Source organism: Chrysochloris asiatica, unplaced genomic scaffold, assembly GCF_000296735.1.
Source record: "Chrysochloris asiatica unplaced genomic scaffold, ChrAsi1.0 scaffold00076, whole genome shotgun sequence".
Lineage (NCBI taxonomy): Eukaryota > Metazoa > Chordata > Mammalia > Afrosoricida > Chrysochloridae > Chrysochloris > Chrysochloris asiatica.
The window spans coordinates 10,212,383-10,231,379 of NW_006408594.1; the positions used below are offsets into that span (position 1 = coordinate 10,212,383).

An 18,997-nucleotide genomic window follows, 5' to 3' on the forward strand; every position below is an offset into this window, starting at 1 on the left:
CGGGAGAAAGATGAGGCGGTCTGCTCCCGTAAAGATTTACAGCCTTGGAAACCCTGTGCAGGGTCACTATGAGTTGGAACCGAGTCCACGGCACTTAACAACAACAACCTATACTTATGAATGTAGTAGCTCAAAAAAGGGAACAAATCATTACAGCGAGGATCACTCGCACCCCCTAGGTACACAGGGTTGACAGGGATGGGCAACTTAGACATTGGCTACCCAAAATGGGGTGGGGGGGGTGATACAAAGGCAAGAAGTGACTGGCTTACAAGCTTTCAAGAAAGAGTCTAGTTCCAGATGGGGCGGGGAAAGGTAGAGTCTCCACTGAATGATTTCTAATCTGTCGGGACTAGGAAATGGGGATAAGATTCTTGTAATACAACAGTGAATAATTGCCATCAAGACTGACTATGAGGGTAGGAAATATAGAGGTAGATGTTTTTTGACAACGGAGGGGAGAGATTGATTTTGCAGCCCAGGAGCAGAGGTCCCTGGGACCATCAAGTGAGAAGAGTGGAGAGCGGAACCCTACCCAGAGAGGCAGTGATGCCAGGGATGGAGACAGAGACGATGACGTGGACAGATGGAGCAGCTGGGGACATTGGACTCAGGGAGGGAGAGAGGATGTGTCCTAACGGCTTGGGGGCAGGCCTGTGGGGTGTACCCTTTGGTTATTTGATGATGCATGAAGGGATTGTAACCATTGCAATGAAACAAAATACAGTAGGATAAATGTAAAACTGATATTCTTCCATGTAAACCTCACAATAAAACCTTATTAAAAATATACATATATATATGTGTGTGCGTAAGAAGGCATTTGCTGTTTCAAGCACTTTTACAGGTACGAGTTAGTGACAAGAATTTCATCCATCATATTATGCAACCATCACTAATATCATCTCCTGGTTGTTTCCCAATGCTCTCAATACCTGTAAGAGAAACTCGGTACCACTGTAGCAGTGATTCATCCTCCCACTCCTGGCTGCCCCTCCTAGCCATGAATTCACTTGGGTCTCAATGTATTTGTCTTTTCTAGACATTTCCTGTTGCATCTGACTTAATTCATTCATCCATGCTGTTGCATGTATCAAAGGAGCATTGGTGGCATAGTGTTTAAAGACTTGGCTGCTAACTGAAAGGTCTGTGGTTTGAATCCACCTATGATTCTGAGGATAAATATGTAACATTCTGCTTCCGTAAAGATTGCAGCCTTGAAAACCCTATGGGGCAGTTGTACTCTGCCTTACAGGGTTACTGCAAGATGGAATTGACTTGACATGGACATGTTATTGCATGGATCAGAACTTCAGTTCTCTTTATGGCTGACTAACGTTCCATTGTATAGGCATGCTACCTTTCGTTTGTTTATTCCTCTTGTTGTGGTGCAGTAGGATACGTACAGTGCTGCTAAGTGCAAGGTTGGCAGTTAAAACGCACCAGCTGCTCCGCAGAAATATTACACAGGGTTGCTATGATTCAGAACTGACTCAATGGCACTTAACAACAACAACATTCCTCTGTTGTTGGACATGTAGATTGTCTCTACCTTCTGGTTGTTGTGAAGGGGGTTGGACTGAAACTTGTAGCTGTTGTGAAGGGGGATGAACTGAACTTTCTGACTGTTGTAAAGGGGTTTGTACAGAACCTTCTGGTTGTTGTGAATGGGGCTGGAATGAACCATCTGGTTGTTGTGAAGGGGGCTGGACTGAAGCTTCTGGCTGTTGTGAAGTGGTTTCTATTGAACCTTCTAGTTGTTGTGAAGGGGGCTGGAATGAACCTTGGGGTGCATGTGTTGGTGTTACTGTGTTTAAATACTTTGGGTGTATATCCTGGAGTGGAATGGCTGAGTCATGTAATTCTGTAGCTAACTTTTGGAAGAGCTGCCAAACTCTTTTCCAGAAATGGATTTCTAGTTTCTTTGGCAAATATATGTAAGCACCAACTGTACTTGCAGAAGTCCTGTGTCTCATAGGTCTTTGTGCTTTCAGGGTGTGGAGGGAAAGGATTCGGGGTGAGCGCACAGAAAGCAGTGCTACTCAATCATGTTCTCATCCTGCCGTGTAGCCTCTCCAGGGAACATATTGGAAATCTACAGTTTCAGGTCCCCCCTCCCCGACCCCCCATACCTCTTGAGTCTGAGTCTATATAGCAGGGCCCAGGAACCTGTGTTTGAATAGGCCTCTCCAGGTGATTTCAAGCATGAGTAAATTTGAAACACATTATTCTAGAGTGTGAAGAGGTAATTCTTTCTGCATGTAACAGCCAGAGGGATCTTTTATGAATATGAATCGGGTCGTGTCACTAAAAGCTGATGAGACTATATGGCCTCACTATTATAAAAAGGCAAGAATAGATATGCATACAGAAAGCAATGTGCTTTAATGGTTGCTAGGGATGGGGGTGAGGGAATCTTTCTAGATTGTTATTATTGTTAAGTGCCCTTTGGTTAGCAACCCAACACACACACATATACATATCTACCTATGCAGTGATGGCGTAGGCCACCAAGTCAGTTCCAACTCACAACAATCCCATGTAGGGTTTCTGAGGCTATAAATCTTTTCGGGAGCAGAAAACATCATCTTCCCCCGCTTAGAGGAATGGCAGACCAGAGGTGTCCCTGACTGGGGAATTGCTGCATCCTGGGTTGGTTTTGATCCTGAATTGTGCCCTGTCCATTCCCCTAATATACCCACTTTCGTGAGTATTGTTAGGGGTTCTGTGTGACCGTGGCAATGGATTGTCGAACCCAGATGTGAAGCAGAGAGTGCTGTGGAAGGAACAGTTGGTGTCAGAATAGGGGAAAGAAGGTTGTAGCGTGGAGGCATGTCTGACCTCTGCTTCATAGGAATCGGCCTTGGGCTGATACTGAGTTTGATTCTCTTTCCCCCTTGTGAAGCCAGGGAAAGTCAGACATGGCCACCACATGATTTCTGTTGTTGTTTTTGTTAAGTGCCGTCGGGCCATTTCCAACTCATAGCAACTCTGTGTAAGGTTTCTCAGGAGTAGCTAGTGAGCTTGAACCACTGACTTCATGGTTCTAACCAACTTTGCAGTCCAGCATATTAGCCCACAGTGCCACACCATGTTTTTTCAGTTTCCATTCAGTTCCTCCTCCTGAGCACTTTCATCATAAAGATTTGACTAAATTATCTCTAAGGTCTTTTATAGAATGAAAATGATTCCCTTTTCATGTATTTGAGTTTTCCCTTTTGCGCTTCCTCTCTTGATTCCTAATTTTATAGCATTGTAATCAGAGAAGATGCTCTTCAGTATTTTGATGTTTTTCAGTTTATGAAGGTTTATTCTGTGGCCTAAGATGATCTATTCTGGAAAATGGTCCGTGTGCACTGAAGAAGAATGTATGCTGTGCAGCCAGTGGGTGAGGCTCTGTGTGAGGTTGTACCTGTGGGGTCAGGCTGGTAGAGTGTGCTAGTTAGGGCTTCTGTAGCTTTGCTCAGCTTCTTTTTAGATACTCAATCCAGCACTCAAGGTGCTGTGTTCCAGTCTCCTAATATTACTATCGAACTGTGTGTGTTTCTCTTTTTAATTACAGCAGCATGCATTTGATGTATTCTGGAGAGCTGTCATGGGTAGACAAATATTTATTATAACTATTTTTTCTTGGAGGCTTGATCTCCTTAATCATTGGAATAGTGCCTTCCTTGTCTTTTACGATAGAGTTTAATTTAAAGTGTTTTTCATCAGATTAATGTTACCACCTCTGCTCTCTTTTAGTAACTGCTTGCTTGATTTATTTTTTAACATCCTTTAATTTTTAACCTGTTTATGTTTTTATGTCTAAAATATTAATGGGTTAATTAAAAAAAAAAATTCTGCTTTTCTGTGTCTCTTGACTGGTACATTGAAGCCGTTTACATTTAGTGTGATGTTCTATAGTACACTATATAAGCAAAGATGGTGTGACTTCATTCATGTACTTTAAACATTGTCGTAGTGATCTTGTGTTGCTATAACAGAAATAGCACAAGTGGATGGTTTTTACAAACAGAAATTCATCATCTCATAATTTGGGAGGCTAGAACATAGCCTGGGAAAAGGTCCTTGTCTCCTTTCAGCATCTGTAGAAACAGCAATCCTTGGAGATTTCCATGTGTCTTGACATCCATCGTTCCCTGGATGGAGAAGCTTCACAGTTCAGGGACTCTAGGTCCAAAGGATACACTCCACTCATGGCTCTTGTTTCTTGGTGGTGCCATCAAGTCAGTTCCAGCCCTATGTAGGCTTTCCAAGGAGCAGCTGGTAGACTTGAACTTCAAACCTTGGGGCTAACAGTCCAGTTCTTACTCTACAGCAGCACATCAGATCATGTTCCACTCCTGTTAATGGTCAGGGATCACTGCTCTTGAGTAAAGTCCTGTGTCTGCATCCTGGCTCCCGCCCAACTCTGTGAAGTTGATGGTTCCTGGAACTTGTTTTCTCTTTCCTGTGTTTTCCCTCTTTAGAGCCAGATCATGTTCTGCTCACCTTGCTTCCCTCTGGAGTAGCTAAGTTTTTCTGTTGCTTACTGGGTTGTCATGAAGTTGTCTTCCTGCGCTCCTCACAGGGACTCACCGCGGGCTTTGTATCAAGGTGGTCACTTGGAGCCAGGACGGCCAGCACAGGTCCTTCGCTCCATGTCCCTCCCATTGACAGTATTCAGTCACCTTCTCCTTCCAGTCAGTGTTCCATCCATCTCTTTATCCCTCCTCCTGATGTCCACAGGTCCACAATCATAATCTGCGTCGGTTTCACTGTTTTTCTGGGTCTTTGCTGTGGAGGGGACAGCATGGTGGCTCTTCCCCCTGAGCTCTTTCATCATAAAGATTCAACTAAATTATCTCTAAGGTGTTTTATAGAATGAAAATTATGTGATTTTAGAATTAAACTTGTCTCTTGAAACACTCTCTGTTGGCCCCAGTTCTCTATCTTCTGAGAGACTCTGCACAGAATCTTCCATCAACAAAAGCTGCAGAGGGACAAACAAGTGTGAGGGGAGGCAACCCTCAGGAATGAGAGTCAAGGGAATGGTGCCCCCTGAGGCAGAACCTAAGAGGGGCTGAGGAGGAAGAAGGAGCAAAGAGAAGACTACATTCTTATCTGGGGGATAAAACGCAATGAGGGGTAGATATTTGGGGACATTTTTCTCAACCCAACAGTAGTGCATGTGGATCAATGGATGGTCTCCCTCCTGGGCTCTGGAGTGAGATGAATCTCGTTGAGACTCCCATTCCACCCTTTCTAGCTGCATGACCTGTATGAAGTCATTTCATATCCTTGAGCTTCCTCACCCAAAACATGGCAATGGAAACCTCAACTTTGCAGAGTCACTTGACGTATTAAATATGCTGGCAGCCAAGATGTGGCTAGCACACTCTAAATTATCACCATTATTATAAGACTGTATTACCCAGGGCCTGCTACAAAACCTGGTTCCAGGGAGAATAGATTGGAGGGATTGGAGCTGGTGATAGAGAAATATAAGTGAATTGTGTAATCATTAGCTTCTGCTCTCTGAGGCTCTACACAGAACATCTGGCTCCATTCCGTGTGAAGCCCAGCTTGTTCATCAAATGAACAACCTTTCTTTTGGTATTCTTAAGTCTTTTGTCTCTGTTCTCACTGTAAGCCATCACTTAGCAGGGATCGGAATTGCGGCTGGGCCAGGCGGAACTTCCTCTCTCCTGGAAAGTCAACAACCAAGTTAGTGAGAGAATCTAGAGTGGAGGAGGGCATCTCTTCATGCCCACACCTCCCTACCTGAACCCACTCTCTCTGATTTCCATATATTAGAAATTGTTGGTGTTGCTTGTCGTTGTCCAGTTGGCTTCGACACATGCCAACACCATGTGCAGCCAATGAAATGTGCAGTGCTAACTGTTGTCAGGATCCAGGGCAACAGTTGGAGCAATTGCATGTTGCTGTTGCTCCAGCTCATTATTGTTGTTGTTAAATGCCGTTGAGTCAATTCCGACCCGTAGCGACCATGTATAGGGTTTCCGAGGAGCAGCTGGTAAGCTTGAACTGCCAACCTTGCAGTTCAAACACCTTTGTAGTCTGGCACATTAACCCACAGCACCACACCCGGACTCTGCTCATAGCAACCCCATATTGCGCAGTACCTTCCAAACCAGGGGGCTTGTCTTCCAGCGTGATATTAGGCAGTGTTCCTTTATGATCCGTGGGGTTTTCATTGACTGATTTTCCGATGTAGATCACTAGGCCTTTTTTCCTAATCTCCTAAGCTATCTAGAAGCTCCTCTGAAACCTGTCCACTATGGGTGACATCAAAAATACTGGCCTTTGAAAGAGCAGTGGCACAACTTACAGCCATCCCAGCATGCACTCCACTGTAATACAATAACCTGACAGACAGGTGATGGCATTAGGAATGACGCCCCAAAATCTCAAGGTGTTTTTATAAAGAGCTTGAGAGTCCTCCCATTTTGTAGAAGGTGAGACTGAGGTGCAGGTGGGACAATTCAAAATCACAGATGCCCAGAGACCAGAGATCTGCTCTCCACAGGGGAGACTGCTTGCCAAGTTCAATGAGGTTTTTAAGCTGAGGACTCTAGATTCATGGAAAGAGAAAGACTGAGTGCTGGCAGCCAGGTGCTGGCGTCCAGGAGGCAGGCTTGCAGAATGTGCCCTTTAGTTGTTTAAATGATTATATATTCCTGAGTGTTTTTGTGTACACCCCCCAAAAAAAGAAATATAGGGGATAGAAACAAATACTACTAAATGATGATGCACGAGGAGATTGTAATCATTGCAATGAAACAATTAGTGTAAAACCAATGTTCTTCCATGTAAACTATCACTCAATTCACAATAAAAAAAACTTAAAAAAAAAATTCCATGGGGGGGACCATTTATGCTCAAGTACTAACCTAAAGATTGGCAGTTCAAACCCACTTAGCAGTACCACTGAAGAAAGGCTGGGCAATGTGTTAGGATGACAGCTGAGAAAACCTTAAAGAATAGAAGTTCTAATCCATAACAAATGGGGCGGGGGCACGGTGAGTCAGAAGAGACTTGACAGCAACTGACAACATTAACAAGAGGTGGCATCGAGGCTTAGACAGGGGCGGGCTCAGCATCCTACATTCAACATAGAAGCAGCACAGAGGAGTGCTTGTCCCTTGGTTTTCTCATTGTGACTTGAGTGAAGGTTTTCAGAGCAGATCATCAGTTTTACATCCAACCAATCACACACTTTGTTTCATCTCTGTGATTGCATTCCCCACCCTGTAACAACAGTGATCCTGCTTCCTCCCTGTGCTTCTGGTTTCCATTCCACCCACATTCCCAACCCCTCTGAAGCCTGTCCCCAGGTAAATGCTGCCCTTTTGACCCAGGGGGAGTGTTTAGATGTCCATTTTATCAGTCAAGGAATCAAGGGTTCAATGACCTCCCAGGTCATACGGTGAGTAGCTCTGCCTTCCAGCAGGGGCCCAGATTCAGATCAGCTGACCAGGCATCCATGGAGGCCATGTAGGGAGGAAGCTGGGTCCAGGTGTCTGTGGCTCACCTGTCCCTGTCTCTTCCAGACTCCAGATGCTGGAGGCCATCTGCAAGCACTGGGAGGGGCCCATCAGCCTGGCCCTCTACCTGTCGGATGCTGAGGCCCAGCAGTTCCTCCGATATGCACAGGGTTCTGACGTGCTCATGAACCGCCACAACGTGGGCTACCACATCGTGTACAAGGAGGGCCAGTTCTACCCGGTGAACCTGCTACGCAACGTGGCCATGAAGCATATCAGCACACCCTACATGTTCCTGTCTGACATCGACTTCCTGCCCATGTACGGGCTCTATGAGTACCTTAGGTAAGGACCGCGGGCCCCACCACACAGCCAGCCCCCCCAAGCTAGAAGGTAAGGACCGCGGGCCCCACCACACCACCAGACCCCCGAGCTAGAAGGTAAGGACCGTGGGCCCCACCACACAGCCAGCCCTCCCCTCCCCCGAGCTAGAAGGTAAGGACTGTGGGCCCCACCACACAGCCAGCCCCTAGAAGGCAGGTTGTTGTTGTTGTGAAGTGCCTTCGAGTCAGTCCCGAACCATAGCGACCCTGTACTGGCTTTCCGAGGGTGTAAATCCTTACGGGAGTAGAAAGCCTCATCTTTCTCCCGCGGAGCGGCTGGTAGTTTCGAGCCGCTGACCTTAAGGTTTGCAGCCCGATTTGTAACCACTACGCTACCAGAGCTCCAGGTAGCATCAGCTAATTCAGCACTTGTCTTTACTAGATGAGGAAACTGAAGCTCAGAAAGGGGAGGGGGCATAAAGACCATCACTTGAGCCTGTGAAATATGGGAGCAGAGCCTGGGCATGGACTATCTGTCACATCCTCCAGCTGATGCTCTGCCCGTTGCTTCAGTGGAAACGTATCTTTGCTTTTCCAATTTGGATCTAAGAACCTTCATTATTTAGCCGTTCTGGAAGGATCCCTGTCTAGGCCTTAAAACAAATGTGAACGGTGACTATGGTACCTGCTGATTGTGGTGTTCCCTGCGTGCCAGGCCATATTTGGATGCTTTACAAGGAGATTCCAACCCCACTGTTCGCACCCCCACCTCCGCCCCTGCTGTAAGTGCTTTTATTATCTTCAGTTTAGAAACAAGAAACTGCAGGGCTAGACCTTCAGCCTCTGGCCAAGGTTACTGACCTGGTAAAGGATGAGGCTGGGTTAGAGGTATCCCTGCCTCTGGCAAGCTCCCTTGACCCTTGCAGCTTGTCCCACTTAGCAGGGCAGCTGCTGAAGAAAGTGCTCGGTTCAGGGAACCTTAGATGACAGTGGTCAGTGGCATTTGTTACCGAGTGATTAATAATGCAAGATGAAGAGGACTGCAGAGTTCATCTAGCCCAAAATCCCCTTCTTGACACATGTGAAAAGTAAGGTCACAAGAAGTTCTATGTCCTTAGCCATAATCAAACGTACATTTAAAAACAAAAATCCTTTAGTTGCTGTGAGTTGCCAGCATGAATGACCCCTGCTAGCAGGTGAGTGCTCACCTGAATCCAGGTGCCAGGAGAGGTGGTTTATACATGGTATTCCACTTCACTGGGGGAAATGGTGAAGTTCAGAGAAGCAAAGTGACCTGCTTGAATCCCTATGACTTACAAATGGCAGTGTTAGGATTAGGATTTGAACCCACCCGTGTGCCGCCCTGTGTCAAACTCAGCTGGGTGCCCTGGGGTCTCTGACTGTCCCAGCAAGCAATAGCTGATTCCTCCCCCTCTTCTTCTCCACCTTCCAACCTCCCTCCCAAAAGAGTTTCCAAAAGGCTAACTTATACCTTTGATACGAAAGCTCAGACTTCAATTTGGTATGCCCCCACCCCCATCTGCCCATCTCTCCCTCGTGCCAGGGGAAGGCAGCGTAGCCTGTCTTCTCAGTTCAACGCTAGACTTGTGTTTCACAGCATGAATTCCCTCCCTGACAGGAGAAGCCCAGAGCAGCTTTTGTTGGTTACAAACAGCAAATGGAATGACTCCGAGAGCACTTAGCCCTGGGCCTGAGGTTGGGAACTGTGGTCTTCGTGGTCAGCACTGTCCAGGGTGTGACCCACAACTCCTAACCCTGCATAGCTGGCCTTCTGAAGGAGAATTTTCCTCCAGCTTCACTTCCAGCAGGGCCTTGGAATCCCAGTGTGTGGAGTGAGGGCGCCCCCATGTGACCAGATAGAGCTTCCAGCCCCAGATTCCTACAGATCAGATGACAGGCTCTTCTCAGTCAGGGCTTCCAAAGGCATAGATGGTGGGTTGTGGTAGCCTTTGAGATAGGCCCTCCACCCTTACTCAGGAGGACTCTCTTTCTCAGGAGCCTTCATTCCAGCTAGCTGAAGATGAACTTGTCCCATCTTAAAACGTGTCATCTCCACTTTTACTATCCAAACATTCTTTATGATTTCACTTCCATGGAAATCACATTTTGAAAACCATCACACATTATGTTATATTATGAATTTTCTTTGATCAAAGACATCATTAACAGCTAATCAAGACCTTCCTCGGTGCAGATAATCAGTATTGCACATTCATTTGAGTTATTATTTGAATGAATGCAGAGACTTTCGTTGGCTTTAGCCACATTGTCACAGCAAGGCTTCACAATACTGAAACTTGTGGAGAATGAATGATCTTGTCCAGTCCTTTTTATAGTAATACGTGAAATCCAAGACCAAGGAGATGAAGTGATTTACCTACCCATCTAGAGCAGCAGTGGGCTTTCCTGATGGTTGCAGTTATCCACACTGTCTATTTATCTTTTCATTCATTTACTCAGCAGTTACGAGCTACCTACTTTGTGCCCTCAGCTGTGAGCTACTCAGACAGAATCCCCAGATCCCACTGCTTACAGCCCAACCAGAGAGACAGATCATTAAGGTGCAAGTTCAATGAAGAGCTTTCAGCTCAATGATGGGTTGTTGTTGTTGTTGTTGTTGTTAAGTCCTGTCAAGTCGGTTCCAACTCATAGCAACCCTGTATAGGGTTTCCAAGGAGCGACTGGTGAGCTTGAACTTCCAACCTTGTGGGTCAAGCTGACCTTGCAGTCTAGCGCATTAACCCATAGCACCACGTTGGAGGGCTGTTTGCCTAGTCTCATGATGGAGGGAGTTTAGGGAGAGTATTCTGGGGAAACTAAATACAAACTGAAGCCTGCAGGCCGAATTGGAGTTAGGCAGTAGGTGTTAAGTCTGTTCCAAGTGGAGAGAGCTTTCCATTCCAGAGATGCAGGGTGACCAGAATGTTAGTGGGTCCAGCAGGACTTTCTCTTAGAATGTGTCCAGAGTTTGGACATTAGGAGGCAGGTGGTAGCAGGAACTCCCTGAGATTAAAGAAAGATCATTCTAGTTAGATCCATCGACCAGAGGAAGGGAGACAAGTTAGAAACTGTTGCCTTGATCCAGGGGAGGGAGGATCAGAAGTGGCAGCAGAGAGATTCCACTGCTGAAATCCACAACTTTCTGCAAAGGTGTCTGGACTTTGAAAGGGAAGATAAGTGGGCTTCTTTCAAATGTTGCCACTGGAGACTGCCTTTCCAAAGCTGATGTGCAGACGTCCTGGCTGCTCTGCCGATGCTCATGGTGACCCTTTCTCGGACCACTGTGTCTATGTCCCTGGGTGTGGTGGCCGAGGGCACAGGCTAGGACCCGGAGATATTTGAGTCTAGACTCCACTCCAGTAAACCGTGAGATGTCAATTCTGTTTTCTTCCCTTCACCTCTTCTTTCCTCGAGGAGCTCTGGTAGCATAGTGGTTACAAATCAAGCCGCTAATTTCAAGCTCAGCAGTTCAAAACTACCAGCCATTCTGGGTGAGAAAGATGATGCTTTCTGTTCCCTTGAAGATTTACAGCCTCGGAAGCACTATACAGGGTCACGTGAGTTGGAACCGACTCCACGGCACACCACCACCACCTCTTTCCTCATTGTAAAATGAGAGATGAACTCATATTCATTACCCACTTTCACTGAGTAGATACGGACTCACATGGACTCTACAGGACAGAGTAGAACACTGTAGAATTTCCAAGGCTGTTCCTTTAACGGGATTAGATTGTCACATCTCTCTCTCAGAGAGCCACTGGTGGGTTTGAACCGCTGATCTTTTGGTTAGCAGCTGAGGTCTTAACCACTGCTCCACCAGGGCTCCTAGGACCCATATCAGGGGCCCTAAACTCATTTGCCAACAGGGGCCAGGATCTTGGCATAAAAGAGCCAAGCATGTGTGTCTGAGTGAATAGAGAGAACACAGCCCGCATCTCAGGGGGCGGACGTTTTCTGCGCTGTGTGTACTTCTTGGTGGAGTTGGGAATCTGCACTGTCATATAAGATGTGTTTGTTTTTGTTAATGATGGCAATTAAATTAGACATTTTAAATGTTACTGGACCAAGCCTGTCTTGATGTCGAATGGGACCATGTCACTCCTACCCCTGACCACCAGCTTGTGACCTCTGACCTCATATCACGGCGAACCCCTTGTATGTCACAGTTGAACTCCAGAGAGTTTTCAGGGGCTGATTTTTCAGAAGCAAATCGCCAGGACTTTCTTTTGAGGCACCTGTGGGTGAACTTGAACCGTCGACCTTCTGACTACCAACAGTGGCTGATGGGTTTGAACTGCTGACATGTGGTTACCAGTCCAGTGCTTATCCTGAAGCTCCACCAGGGCTCCTTCAATCATTAGTCCTGGTACTCCGTAAATACTGAACCCAAAGGAACTGTTGCTATGAGAATGGAGGCCCTGGGGCTGTTGACTGAAAGGCCGGAATTCACCCAGAAGCACCTGGGAAGAAAGGGAAATACTGAAATACAGAAAACTCCATGGAGCACAGTTCCACTGGGACACATGTGGGGTCGCTGTGGATTGGCACCAACTTGACGACATTGGATACTGACTTATTATGATAATGATGGCTAGTGTTTACCATGCTGTCTGGGATCCTGTTTTTGTTTTAAGTTTTTATTGTGGATTGAGTGTTAGTTTACATGGGAGAACATTGGTTTTACACTTGTTTCAATACAATGATTACAAACTCCTCCACGCATCATCATTGAACAGTATTTACTTCTATTCCCTGTGGGGTGTTTTTGTTTTGTTTTTAGGGGGGAATGTACACAAAAACACTCAGGAATATATAATACTTTAAACAACCAAAGGGCATCTTCTGCAAGCCTGCCTCCTGGCCGCCAGCACACAACCTTTCTCTTTCCATGAGTCTAGAGTCTTCAGCTGCTTTCTCTCTGCCTCTCTCCCTGGTGTTGCTGCTTCTCTGGGATCCTGGGGTTTTGAGGGTGATTCAGCCCCTTCCCTGCAATAAGCAGGCTGCTATACATAGGAGGCTGCAACCTCCTCTCACCCGTTGACATATCTGGAGCACAGCAAGAGTTGAGGCTTCTTTGCTACTGAATTGGACATATGACAACCTTAGGTCCAGTTACCAACCAGCAGTCTTAATGCCAGAGCAGGCTGATTGGCAATCCTCTGGATTCCCAAACACTTACTCCTGTTCCTTGTTTGAAGGGCCTATTAAGAGTCCTGGAGTCCTGGTCTGGTGCTGTAGGATAAACACTGGACTGCTAACCACAAGGTCAGTGGTTTAAATCCACTACCCGCCCCATGGAAACCCTATACAACAGGAAACTCTATAAAAAAGGGGTACCTTTTTTCTGCCAAAATGTATAATATCAACTTAAAAATTAGCTTGCTATATTTGGTCATTTAATTAACTCACCCCTAATGTGCTGGCTAAGGAGCTCTGATGGTATAGTAGTTACGAATCGGGCTGCTAACCTCAAGGTCGGCAGTTTGAATCCACCAGCTGTTCCACGGGAGAAAGATGAGGCTTTCTGATCCCATACAGATCTGCAGCCTCGGAAACCCTGTGTAGGGTTACTATGAGTCAGAACTGACTCCATGGTATTTAACAACAAATGTGCTGGCTGAAAGTGAAGAGGACTTAAAATATTTATTGAACATTAAAGAGCACAGCCTTCACTATGGATTGCATCTCAATGTAAAGAAAACAAAAGTCCTCACACTGGACCAATAAACAACAATCTTATCAACGAAGAAAAGATTGAAGTTGTCAAGGACTTCATTCTTCTTGAATCAACCATCAACACTCATGGAAGCAGCAGTCAAGAAATCAAATGACGTATTGCATTAGGCAAATCTGCTGCACAAGACTTTTCTAAAGTGTTGAAGAGCAAAGATGTCAGCTTGAGGACTAAGGTGCACCTGACCCAAGCCATGGTATTTTCAGTAACCTTATATGCATGTGAAAGCTGAACAGTGAATAAGGAAGACCATAGAAGAATTGTTGTATTTGATTATGGTGTTGAAGGAGAAAATTGAAAGTGCCATTGGCTGCCAAAAGAACCAAGAGATCTGTGTTGGAAGAAGTGCAGCCAGAGTGCTCCTTGGAGGCCAAGATGGCCAAACTTCGTCTCTCATACTTTGGATATCTTATCAGGAGGGACCAGTCGCTGGAGAAGGACATCATGTTTGGTAAGGTGGAGGGTCAGAGAAAAAGAGGAAGACCACAATGAGATGGATTGGCAAAGTGGCAGCATCAATGGGCTCAAGCGTGGCAACAATGTGAGGTTGGCCCAGGACTGGGCAGTGTTTCGTTCTGTTGTACGTAGGGTCTCTATGAGTCGGCACCAACTCGATGGCACCTAATAATAACAACAATGTGCTGGCGGAGGAGTTCTGGTAGTGCAGTGGTTACAAGTCAAGCTTTTAACCTCACAGTCAGCAATTCAAAACTACCAGTGGTGGCAGGAGAAAGATGAGGCTTTCTGCCCCTGTAAAGATTTATGGCCTTGGAAACCCTGTACGGGGTCACTATGAGTCAGAACCAACTCCACAGGACTTAACAGCAACAACAACTAGGTTACCCAAAAAAAAGTTCCTCTTCCTCTCTCCCTCTTGTAGCAGTTGCTTAGCACAGGTAACTTCTCCTATTCTGGCAAACACAAACAGATCAATTGGAGAAGAATGAAATCAGTTACATGCATGGACAAAAGTAGAGTTTCACTAGAGGAGCGCCTCACCCCTTCACCTCTTATTGCTTCTAAAATGGGGGGCTGTGGGTGTGCAGCCTTCTATCTGGATTGCAGAAATGGTGAGTGACCTTCCGTGGAACGTGGCAGTCGTCACCCCCATTTGAATAAAGTACTGCCACTCTTGTCCAGTACTTAAAAACATTTACTGATGAAGATCAAAGAGCACAGCCTTCGCTGTGGATTACATCTCAATGTAAAAGAAAACAAAAATCCTTAACACTGGACCAATAAACAACATTCTTATCAATAGAGAAAAGATTGAAGTTGTCAAGGACTTCATTCTTCTTGGATCAACTATCAACACTCATGGAAGCAGCAGTCAAGAAATCAAACGACATATTGCATTAGGCAAATCTGCTGCACAAGACCTTTTTAAAGTGTTGAAGAGCAAAGATGTCAGCTTGAGGACTAAGGTGCACCTGACGCAAGCCATGGTATTTTCAGTAACACATATGCATGCGAAAGCTGGACAGTGAATAAGGAAGACCATAGAAGAATTCATGCTTTTGAGTTATGATGTTGGAGGAGAATATTGAAAGTGCCATGGGCTGCCAAAAGAACCAATAGATAGATCCATTTTGGAAGAAGTGCAGCCAGAGTGCTCCTTGGAGTCCAGGATGGCCAAACTTCGCCTCTCATACTTCAGACATATTGTCAGGAGGGACCAGTCACTATGAGTCAGAACTGACTCGACAGCACTTAACGACAGCAGTGTAAAATGTGTCTTACCTAATCACATTGGAGATGTGAAAATAGCACAAATGGGAGAAAACAGTTGCAACACCACATAAAAGGCACCAAGGGATGCTGGTAGACACAGGCCATGCCCGCCCTCAGCACTTATAGAGAAAAAGTCTTCCTCCCAAGCAGGCAACTGAATTGACACTTCGAGCCTCCTAAACTGTGAGGAAATAATTGTGTGTTGTTAAAGCTCCCACGTGTGGTGTTTCTGTGACAGCAACATGGGGAGACGAAGGCAGCTTCTAGCTCTGGCCTTTGGGAGGGCAAGGGACACTCAGCTCATGAGCCATCAACCCTTTCATGCTGTGTCTCAGGAGCAATGCTGAGCCCCATGAAAGCTATCGTCCCTGCCTCGGTTGGTGTGTGAATCCTGCCTGTCAGTCACGTCTCCTCCCTGCTCACCAGTGTTATCCAGGTGGAAGCAAAAAGGGATGTGGACGCTTTGCATACTTGTGTGACTTGTGAAGAGGAGGCCAGGGCTTTCGGAAGAGAAATTCTGCCCAGCTCTGTTCTCCCTCTGGTCAGCTCCTCCAGATTGGAGGAGGTGAACTGATTCTGTCAGGAACACCTGAATTGTTTTTGACATGAAGGAGGACTCAGAGGGCAGGCTGGAGAAGGAAATCTAATAAACTCTGCTTCCACAGACAAGCAGGCTGGCCCGCCAAAAATCTGTCTTCGTTGTAAGCAGTTCGTTGACTGCTCTGAAACCATCTTTGCCCTCAGTCTCTGGGCACTGGGCGCCAGTAAGCTGAGTTTTGAGAGCAGAATGCAACTACGCTATTAATGAGTTATTCAAGTCTAGAGCCATGGTGGGCTCGACAGTGATTTTTTTGATTGACACTCACAGCAACCCTGAGTGATGCTCATTAAGTTCTCCAATTGGCAGAACAGAGACTGTGCCAAGAGACTGTGAGCAATGTCCCAGGTCTGACTCCAAAGTTGTTGTTGTTGTTTTTTTTAAGTATTTATTGTGAAGGAGCTCTGGTAGTGTAGTGGTTACGAATTGGGCTGTGAACCTCAGGGCCAGCAGTTCGAAACTACCAGCTTTTCCGTGGGAGAAAGATGAGGCTTTCTGCTCCTGTAAAGATTTACAGCCTTGGGAACCCTGTACAGGGTCGCTATGAGTCGGAACCGACTCCACAGCACATAACAACAACAACAACATTTATTATAAATTGTTTGATCGTTTACATGGGAGAACATCAGTTTTACCCTCATCCTTTCATATTTCATTTCATTGCAATGATTACAATCTCCTCCATTCATCATCATTCAACAGTATCTGCTTCTGTTCCCTCTGGGTTTTTTTGGTTTGGGGATGTGCACCAAAACACTCAGGAATATACAATCATTCAAACAACCAAAGGGCATACCCTTCAAGCCTGCCTCCCAGCTGCCACCACACAGCCCCTCTCCCTCCCTGAGTCCAGAGTCCCAGCCGCTCCATCTCTCCACGTCATCATCTCTGCCTCCATCCCTGGCATCACTGCTTCTCTGGATAGAGTCCTGCCCTCTGCTGCCACTCTTCTCCCTTGATGGTTCCAGGGTCCTCCACTCCTGGACTGCAAGATCAACTACTCTCCCCCTTTTTGCTACAAAATTTCTACCTTTACAGTTGCAACAATCACAATCAGTCATGATAACAGTAACTCACTGTTGAACCATAAGAGTATCCCCATCTCCTTTCACCAGACCCATCTAGACAGGATGAATACCATTCAGTGGGGATTCTACCTTCTCACGTACCCTCCAAAACTAAACTTCCTCTTGAAAACTTGTAAGCCAGTCACTTTGTGCCTTTATAGGCACCTCCCCCCCATTTTAGGTAGCCAATATCTAAGTTGCCTATCCCTATCTACCCTATGTACAGAGGGGATGGGAATGATCTTTGCTGTGAAGATTCCTTCCCGCTTGGTTGATGTTTTAAACTATTACATCCATAAGTATAGATCAAGTTCATCAAATTGTAGTGATTTACACTTGTTTTCTTTATTAAAAAAAAAATTTTTTTTTAATCTTCCTCTAGTCAAGTTCTGGTCATCCAGCCATTGAAGCTAGGTCAAATGGGTACTATCTGCAAGTATGGACATTCTTGTGCACCTCCTCTCACTTCATATCCGCTGGATATTTCACTCTCAGCTCTAGCCCTCTGTGGCTATGTCCTTGTCCATGGGCTCAGGAGTGCCCAGGTCTTACCATATTTCTGGCTAACTAGGTCTCACCATCTCCAGGTCGATTATGTAACATGTTCAGACTCAGCCCACATCTTCATTGCTGCTTTTCTCCCACTTAAACTCACCAGTAGACCAACATGGTCACCAGCAAGGTTACATGCCCAAGGCCTTGTTTTTGCCATATTCTCCATCACACTGAGGTGTCCTGAGCCACCCACAGTTTCTCTGGAGGGATTTTCAGTCCACAGTATTGTACGATGTGCCTGAATGTTTTTGAAGGGTCTTGAGCCTGACAAAAAGGCTAACAGCCAGCACATACTCAGTGACTGACACATGCCAGGCATTGTACCAAGCACACACACAATCGCTTTATAGCCTCACGGTATTTTACAAGTGCATGAACTCTGAGACTCAGGGAGGTTGTGGTGACCTGGCCTCATGACCTCTTGGGTGACTTAACTACTGGCAGATCCAGAGCTAGAGACCAGGTGTATGTGGTTACCATACACCAGTCTGTCTTCCTACATCTTGACTGTTAGTCATTTAGATTTAGCAATCCAGGAGAGAATATTAGTCAGAAGATCCACGAAAACATCAGTCTCTGTGACCCTGGGACCCAAAGAACTAGATGGTGCCCAGCTATCACTACCAACTGCTCTGAAAGGGATCACATTAGAAGGTCCTGGATAGAGTGGAAGGAAATAGGAAACAAAACTCAAAATCATTTGAAAAAAAGGTCAGGCTAACAGATCAGATAGACAGTGGTGGAACCCAAGAGACCTAGGCCCCTTATTACCCTCAGGTCTGGGAATGAGTTTATCCCCGTGGCTCAATTTTCAGCCAAACAGTGGACAGGTTTATAAAGGTTCTCACATCATGGAATGATCAGCCATTCAAAGTCAGAAAGGCAGCATTTACCCAGGGACCAAGTTCAGAAGGGTTAGGAAGGAGGAGGAATGGAAACAGAAAACACAGGGAGGAAAGTGGGATCGGTGATCTTACATTCAGGGGATTGCAGTCAATGAGAGAAAACAAAAAGTGTACGAACTGCTGAATGGAAAATGGATGATCCGCTCTGTAAGCCTTCACCCAATTCACAATCAAAAGTTAAAAAAAGAGGGAAAAGAAAGAAGAGAGAGAGAGAAATGTAACCCAAAGCCACTCGGCACATCAGAGCAGACCTAGAACCAGGTCTCACAAAGCCCTTCCCCAATTGCCTTCCTGCGCACTGAACACCCTACACTTAAAGCGCTCTACGCCACTGTGGGACTCAGTATCCTGAGAATCAGCAGAAATTTCAGGTGGTCAACAAGATCCAACCAAGGTAGCATAGACTACCAGACACAGGGAAGAAGAGCGCAAGCTGGCAGATCCAACTCAATAAACTTGGAGCCTGAACTCTGAAACCACTTTGCTACTGAAACAACTTCATCATGAGACCCTTTGAGGACAGTGATATCCACATCTCCTTGAGCTGAGTCTGAAATAGGCCTGTCTACT

At 45.9% G+C, this 18,997-nt stretch overlaps 1 protein-coding gene across 2 annotated transcripts in view; it reads left to right on the forward strand.

Annotated features, from left to right (window-relative positions):
- The window catches only part of LARGE (like-glycosyltransferase), a 573,542-nt gene that overhangs the window by 536,017 nt on the left and 18,528 nt on the right, over positions 1–18,997 (forward strand). For both annotated transcript variants that reach the window (XM_006865236.1, XM_006865235.1), the window contains exon 11: positions 7,557–7,835. In XM_006865236.1, coding sequence (XP_006865298.1) covers positions 7,557–7,835 — 279 coding nt within the window. The remainder of the gene's footprint in view (positions 1–7,556; positions 7,836–18,997) is intronic.